Source organism: Triticum urartu, chromosome 6A (genome assembly GCF_056163025.1).
Source record: "Triticum urartu cultivar PI428250 chromosome 6A, HENAU_Tu73, whole genome shotgun sequence".
Classification (NCBI taxonomy): Eukaryota; Viridiplantae; Streptophyta; class Magnoliopsida; order Poales; family Poaceae; genus Triticum; species Triticum urartu.
The window spans coordinates 127,615,140-127,623,653 of NC_141878.1; the positions used below are offsets into that span (position 1 = coordinate 127,615,140).

The 8,514-nt window shown below is 47.0% G+C and overlaps 1 protein-coding gene across 1 annotated transcript; it reads right to left on the bottom strand.

Annotated features, from left to right (window-relative positions):
* Positions 1 to 735: 735 nt before the first annotated feature.
* LOC125516253 (desmethyl-deoxy-podophyllotoxin synthase) lies at positions 736 to 2,705 on the bottom strand. The gene is made up of 2 exons (XM_048681738.2): positions 1,788 to 2,705; positions 736 to 1,485 (listed from the first exon to the last, which is right to left on the bottom strand). Exons 1-2 carry the CDS (start codon positions 2,667 to 2,669, stop codon positions 868 to 870), a joined length of 1,500 nt encoding a protein of 499 aa, XP_048537695.2. The 5' UTR covers positions 2,670 to 2,705; the 3' UTR covers positions 736 to 867.
* Positions 2,706 to 8,514: the final 5,809 nt, after the last annotated feature.

Below are 8,514 nucleotides of genomic sequence, written 5' to 3' on the forward strand. Positions count from 1 at the left end.
CAAACATCATGTCACATTTCAAACGGAATTCAGCCAAAACAAAGAAATTTGATGCAGGTTTAAACAAATTGGACGACTTTCATTCAAACTTAAATAATTTTCATCTAAACTGGAGCAGATTCATTGCATTTTGACATATTTCCACGAAGATGGTCTAGGTTATTCTAACCTAGTCTAAATTATCGCTGGCCGCGGCGACAACAGTTTCCCACGACATGGTCAGGCAGCAAGCTCACCAGCCGTTCAAGAACCCTGGGGATGTGAAACTTCATGACGAAGGGAAGAATAGCCTCCGGCTCCGCGAAGCGGGCAAGCTCACCGGCTGCGAAACTTGGTAAGATGGTGCTGGTGACCTTCTTGGGACCCAAGCGGCGGCGGCCTTCCATGTTCTACTCGTCCTCGCTATCGGCGGCCTCCTCTCATGTTCTTCTATTCCTTGCTATCAGCGGCGGCCATGGACGTGCTGGTCTGGTCATTTATGTCACATCTAAAATGGATCGGAGGTTGCATAATTTATAACTATGTGTGTGTGCGCGCGCGCCCCGCGCGTGTGTGTGGTGTGTGTGTGACATGTATGTCAATTGAAATACAATGGATCAAATGAAAGCTTTCAAGGTGGCTGCAATATAGATAGAACTTTATTTGCAAATAAAGTGATTCGACAAAATTAACACTTTGTTTGGCGTCATGGTGCTGGGGTTTGTGATTTAAATGCAATTGATCAGATATATATAATTTGATAGTAAACTTGCAATGGTGTTTCTGATGATGTAATTAACATTACATCATAAGTATCGACATTCAACAACGTCAGAGACAAAGGACTGGTATATGAGAATTTGTGACCACATACTATTGAAGTGCAAATCAAACTGGCGACACATGGACGATGGAGTGTAGGTACAAGTCGTTCTTCCTCCGGACGGTGATGCCCATATCCTCCACCATGTCGACCTCACTTGGCTTCAGCCCCGACGGGAGCTCCCAGTCGAAGTGGTAGAGAAGTGCGGCGAGAACAATCTCCATGCTGGCCTGTGCAAATGTCATGCCAGGACACATCCTTCTCCCCGCCCCAAACGGTATGTACTCGAAGTCCGTGCCTTTAAAGTCGATGATGCCAGACTCGAACCTCTCTGGCTTAAATTCCTCGGGGTTGTCCCAGTGCTTAGGGTCCCTACCGATCGCCCACGCATTCACAAGCACGGTTGTGCCCTTTTGCACGTCATACCCGAGGATTTTACAGGATTCCATGGCCTCCCGTGGAATAAGCAGCGGAGCTGGTGGATGCAGCCTCAAGGTCTCCTTGATGACAAGTCTGAGGTATTTCAGGTCGGCCAAGTCATCCTCGGTCACCGTGGGCTTTTCTCTGAGGCAACCACGTACTTCGGCTTGCGCTTTCTGCATCACGTTCGGGTACTTCATGAGCTCCGACATGGCCCATTGAAGTGTCGTTGCTGACGTCTCACTCCCGGCACTAAAGAGGTCCTACAATAATAATAATACCAATGTGTGCAATTTATAGAACAGGTAAACATATAAATTACCAATTGGAAACTTGATGATTTTCACCTGATGTCTTATTGACATGTGGTCCCTAGAAGTAGAACCACATGCCAGCAAGAGATCGAGTTGCCATCCTAAGTTTTCAACGAAGGAACCATGGAATGGTAAATCTTGAGTTCAAAGTCACGTGGAAGTGGAAAGGAAAAGATATGCTATGCTTGCTGCTTCTCGCAAGTTAAACCTATAGTAGGAACTGAAAGTAGCCGGGGAGCTGTTGCACTCACCAGTATACTTGCTTTGATGATTCCCATGGTGAGAGGCACCTCGAGGCCACCTTCCTTCTGTATCCTCAAGAGCACGTCCACTAGGTCCTCTCCGTCCCCCGCGGCCCTCTTGTCCTCGTGTTGCTTGATCGCATACTCCATGAGCTCGAAGCTCTTCCGGTGGACCTCCTCGGCCATCCGCGCCGTGCCGCTTATCAAGTTGGCGAGCCACGATGACGGGAACAGGTCGCCGAGGCTGAACCCGGAGACGAGCTTGACGCCCTCCTCAAGGACCTGCAAGAACTCCTCCCTCCTCTGAAACCTGTCCCCGATCATGGTGCGCACGGCGGAGTCGGTGATGAGCACGGCGATCCGCTCGCTGACGTTCACGAGCTGGCCAGGCGGCGTCGCCGCAATGGCGGCCACGAGGCGGCCGACCTCGTCCTCCCGGATCTGGCGGAACGACTGCACGCGGCGCGCGCTGAGCAGCTCCAGGATGCATATCTTCCGGAGCTGCCGCCAGAGGGCGCCGTAGCGGCCGAAGACGAGCCCTTGCCCGTCCGACATCATGATCTTGATGGTCGGGTTCCACGGCCGGCTCGCCAGGGCGACGTCGTGCGTCTTCATGACCTCGCGCGCGGCCTCCGGGGACGAGGCGACGACGACGGAGACCTCGCCGAGCTTGAGGTACATGAGCGGCGCGTCCAGCCGGCGTGCGAGGTCGGCCATGACGCGGTGCGCGAGCGGGCTGCTGGCGAGGTGGTGCAGGCTGCCGATGACCGGCAGCCGCCACGGGCCGGGCGGCAGACGCACGGCGCCGCCACGCTTCCGGCTCAGCTTGAGGAGCAGGAGCGGGAGGAGTAGAGCCAGGAAGAGGCAGAGGTAGTAAGTAGCTTGCTCCATGGTGGGCAATGTGAGTGTGTACGTGTGATCACGGCGCGTCAAGCAGGTCTTATATTGACAAGAGGCGGGTTACTATCTTGAGCGGTGAGCACGCAGCGACGCGCGTGAACAAACAAATTCGCGTAGCTTTCGGTGTGCGTCACACACGCAGCTTGTCCAAGCGTTTCCCGATGTGAACATGGTGGGCATCAGCGTGGCCGATACACGATGCCTCTTTGGCGTTGCAGGCCCGGCATGTAATTTTGTATGCAGTGACACAGCTTGTCATAAGGAGTAGTAGCATGGTCTGTAAGTACTTGTAACTGACAGTAACACGTGAGAACGATTCTCAAGCTTGATCAGCCTGCCTATTGAGAGCACATTCATGAAAAAACTGCCACGTCACACACCCACGACTGGTGACACGTCATTGCATGCATCCTGTTATTCTTCGACAGTTGTGTTTGCGATTGACACCTCAACAATGGTCAGGGGATTTGGGTGAAGGCCGCAATCTTTCTGGAATGCGCGATAGGATAGGAATGCTGAGGCGCTCGTCCGTCTTCCTTCGCGTCTAGACTCCAGATCAGAATCAGACGACGCACCGAGTGCACAACCGCAGGCCGCCTTTCCATACAAGGGAAGGGGTGGTCCGTTTTGGCTTAGGTCCCGTTTGCATCCACACACATGTAATTTGCGCGGGAAGCTCAATTGGCCGGATGCATGCATGCAGCCAACCGAATGGATCGCGCGACGTCGACCGGTGCCGGCCAGGCCTGCCGCTTTCGGAAGGCCGGCCGGCCGGCCAGCGCGGTGACCCGATCCTCTAGCTAGCCAAAACTCCCGATCGAGCTTGACAACTACGTAGTGATCGATGCCCAAAGAAAAGAAAAGGACAAGTACTCTAGGTAGCAGCGACTCGGTCGGGCAGCAGCCTGATGAGTTCTCTAATCTGTACAGCCACACTCATCGATGCAGGGATCTTGCTAGCGGCTTAGCACTGCACAACAACGTTACGATGGGATCGTGTGAATCTTTTGGTGCTCGATCGACTCGGTTTGATCCGTCCTGAGGCTACTGTTTCCTGAGTGCTTTTTTTAGCTTCCTGATGAATCCTCATTTGTCTACATCGGTACTTGCTCCAAACCAAATTCATTGCAACAATCTTTGATTCCGGCAATGTAGTCAGATATTATGTACTCCCTCCGTCCCTAAATATAAATATAAGTCCTTTTAGATATTCTAATATGGACTATATATAAAGCAAAATAAGTGAATCTATATTTTAAAATATGTATATATACATCTGTATGTAGTCTACATTAAAATCTCTAAAAAGATTTATATTTAGAAACAGAGGATACTAATATAATGGCTATCACTTGGGTAGTACTTTGACCGAATCCCCTGCAATATACTCCCTTCGGTCCCTTTTACTCTGCATATTAGAATTCTCTGAAGTCAAACTTCACAAAGTTTGACCGTATTTATATGAAAAAATATCAACATCTGCCATGCTAAAGTTATATAATATAAAACTTTAAGTGATGACACATCTAGTGATATTCATTTTAGATTGTGAATGTTGACACTTTTTTCTACAAAGCTGGTCAAACTTTACGAGGTTTGACTTCAGTCAAATCTTATATGCGAACTAAAAAGGACCGGAGGGAGTAATAGCAACAAAAATTCTATATGGCTGACGGATGACAGGGGAGGTGGTCCTGGCAAACGATATGTTCGCACCAGGAGGAGCGATCGAGCGAACTGAATAGTTCGTTGAGAGAAACCCTCCTAGCGACCCCCTCCCCTTCCATGATGAAAAGCAGTCGCTAAGGCGAACCAAAACCCGTGGTTGCATCTATCTATACTACTATTAAAAGACCAAACGTGATTTCCCCTACATCCACACGAGAAAGTGCACACAGGATAACCCCAGACGTCCGATCAGACCCACTTAGTACCATCCAAGTGTCCACGTTTCATCAACCATACATGAACCAGATCGATGGTTCTAAGCAAATGTTCTACCGGCAGACTCCCACCTCCAGGCTCCTACACATCCCAACGATGACACCTCCATCCAGCGAATAAATAGTATCTCCGCGATCAACGCCACCACCACGCCACGAACCTCGCATCAGCACGCTGCCCCGCCGTCCTCGCTCCGCTCCGCCCCGCCCGGCCGCCCTCGCCCCTGCTCTCCGCGACGTCCTCGACCCGCCTTGCAGCCCTAACTCTCCTCAATACGCCGTCGTCGCCACGCCGCCCTCTCCCCCGGTGTCTGCGACCTCCTCGACCTGCCGCGCTGCCTTACCTCCGGTGTCATCACCCCGCTGGCGATCAACATCTCCAGGACATCTGACTACTTCCGGACCTGCCAGTGCACAGGTTAGATCAACTGAAATTGCACGTCCTTTGGTCAGACATAAGACAAAGGGAATTGCTCTTTTAATCTGACAACCGGAAATTTGATACTTACAGTACATCATGATTTGCATAGCAAACTGGGTTGAGGCACGGTTCAGTAAGTGTTTCACAACGGGAGCCATTGAGAAGACAATATGTTTGGATCTCAACGTAGTGGGGTACGTACTCCCTTTCAGGACCTGACGAACAACGACAATTCAGGTAAATACAGATATCACCTACTCTTAGCTACTAAGATCACGTAAGTACCGACTATGTCATTGCCTTGCAGGTCAAAAAACAGATCCAAAAGAACTAAACAGACAGAGGGAAAGGGAGAGGTATGCACTAAACAGGGATGCAATATTGAAAAAAAAGAAAGGAGGCAAGGGATAGTAAGAAAGCTATGTCCGCTATTTTAAATGGAACCAACACTCCATCTAAGACACCCGTGGCCATGTGCCTGGTTACCCAATTTTCTCTGTTCTTTATCATACATTTCATTAATCACAGCTAAATTCATGTTAATTAACTTTCCCTTTGGACAGGTTTTGACACTGTGGAGATGCCTAGTGCGCAGTCTGCTATCACCCAGCAATGACACACACCAGTTGTGGAAGGTCATGTGTTCTCCTACACCCAAACATACTAGCGGCTTTTGTGTGTCAGCAACTGACTTTGGTAATACAATTTGGATGCAGGCATACCTGTTGATGTGGTAATGAGTGATCAGACTCCACTTCATGGTCCATGTTCACTAACAACACCAGATACTGTCGTCTCTAACAATGAAAATGTTAATAATATCAACTCTGCCATTGAGTCCTCCCAACTGACTGTGTTACGACCGCCACTTCAAGCCTACAGATGCAGCAGTTCATATGGTAATCATTTCTGGCTCATATTAACTATCATACATAATTCACACATACATAGTACATGGACCATAAACGTGTGTTGCTCAAGTTGTTTTGAACCTAATTCACACTTACTATACAGAAGCAAAACAAGCACTGAAGAGGCAGAGGGAAAATGCCCGGTATGAGCAACATAAAGAAGAGATATTGCAAAGCCTACGTGACAACCGTCGTGCTGCCAAATCTACAACAGTGCTTACAACTGGAGAACAAAACCAATTTGATACAGGTGATGCCAGCTACATGAAACACTGTATATCTTATCTTTGATTTCCTAACTGAGATTCACTCAATGTTTCTGTAGCTGATGAAGATTGTGATTGGCTACACACAAATGATACATACCTGATACAAAACATTGGAAGGAGGATGAGGCGAGACAACATACCCACTGCGTCATCACGTCGACACAATCCCGGAGACAATTATAATGGTGCTTTAATTGAGTACATCTTGGTTCATACCTTTCATTCATCGTTGATACTTGCCCATTTTGCAACATATGCTGTCAGGCAACGACCATGACGATGATGCATATGGAATACTGGAGCTCGATGACAACACAACAAATATGGATGGTACACACTAATGCATCTACGGTTCTATGTTTAGTTTAGGAGATCTTATAATTATTACAAAATAATATTTGTCTACTATAGACTGCTTGGGAGGTGAAAACCTTATTGAAACTGAATACGTTGAGCCTGACGAAGAAGCTAGGATGTTCGCCCACCAAGGTACCTTATTGCTATCATGAGTTTCCATATATAATATAATACCGTCTTTTCTGCATAACAAGATATTAATTAATATTCATATTCCGTTACAGATGTTGACTTTGAATCCTACCAAGTTGAACGACGTCACACTGATGGAACACCCACAAATGATCCTCATGATAGGGTTTACACTAACCTTCCCAAAAATCAACACGTCCTTAGAAAAGTTAGGGACTGCCTCCACTGTGGAGCATTGCGGTTTCAATACGAGGGACCTGCATTTTGTTGCAAAAAGGGGAACGTAGGTTTATTTACTCCCGAGGTCCCGGACGAGTTGAAACGGTTGTTCAAAAGTCAAGGTGATGACGATGCTAAACATTTTCGAGACAATATACGGTATTTCAACTCTCACTTCTCATTCACAAGTCTTGGAGTCACCCTTGATCGTCGAGTAAGCACTACAGCAGGAACCGGCGTATATACCTTTCGTGCATGTGGGGGGTTGTACCACGCTCTTGGTGAGCTGGTGCCAGTTGATAATGGCCCTAGGCATTTGCAGCTCTATATTTATGATACAGATCATAACTTGGTGCACAGGACTAAGAGGTCCCCAGATCTAGATATAGATCTCATACGGAAAATTCTGGGAATACTAGAGCAGAACCCTTATGCAGAGGCTTTCAAGAGCCTTGGGTTTGTTCCGAATCTAGATGAGTACAAGATCTCACTAAACACAGATATCAAGTTGGATCAACGTAGGTACAATGCCCCAACGACTTCTCAGGTGGCAGCGATATGGGTTGAAGGGAGCGACCCACAAAATTGTTTTGACAGGAGTGTTGTCGTGCATGCCAAAAAAGGAGACCGACCCCTCTATATTAGAGCGTACTATGGGTGCTATGACCCATTGTCATATCCACTGTTTTTCCCACGTGGGGAGACTGGTTGGAATCGTTGGATGCCGTATGTTCAGGCCCCCGATGACACCACCCCATTTCCAACGCATAATTCTGGACCGCAAGAAAACCGGACCTCTGATTTACATACAGGTATGATGTTCATTATTACTTTGTTATCTACTTACTATCTTTAAGAATAATAAAAACATTTGACTTCGTTCACCTACCAAACATATGAAAACTTGATTAATGGAAGGGAACGAATTGGCAGCGTTGTGCCAGATGAAGACCAGGTCACTAGTTTACATACAGGTATGGTGTTCATTATTAAATTGTTATTATATACTTGCTATCTTTGTGAATAAAAAATGAATATGAAACTTATGAATTGGTTCACCTATCAAACAGATGATAATTTGATTAATGAAAGGGAACAAGTTGGCAATTTTATGCCAGATGAAGACCATGCGACTGATCTACATGCAGGTACCAGTCATCACTGCTTATATTCTTAAGAAAATCTTATGTTGTCAATCATTATGAGTCCAGCCAGTATACTGGTACTTATGTTAAATATTGTAGATGATAATGAGGATAACCAAGATGAGGATTTTGGTGACAATGAGGTCAATCCAACACAATCTAGGAAATTTGTTAGTGCAAGGGAGTACTACTGCTTCAAGCTACAGGTCAGGAAGAAGTTTTTTAACATCATCTTGTTCGGTGGGTGCCTTTTCCAACAGTGGGCGGTTGGCATGTATATCAAGATTGAGACTAGCTGGACTGGTACTCAAAGCCAGAAAATCAAAAAGTTATACGAGCTGATCTCTACCAGGTATGGTGCTTTTGTTTATTCCAATACATCGTAATACAAGAACATTTTGAAAATCATGCCTTTTCCATAACCTTATATACTATTACA

Coding starts and splice junctions, on each gene's coding strand:
- LOC125516253 (XM_048681738.2), bottom strand. CDS start 2,669: ATGGAGCAAGCTACTTACTACCTCTGCCTCTTCCTGGCTCTACTCCTC. Junction 1,486..1,787: donor TCATCAAAGCAAGTATACTG/GTGAGTGCAACA, acceptor TTATTATTGTAG/GACCTCTTTAGTGCCGGGAG.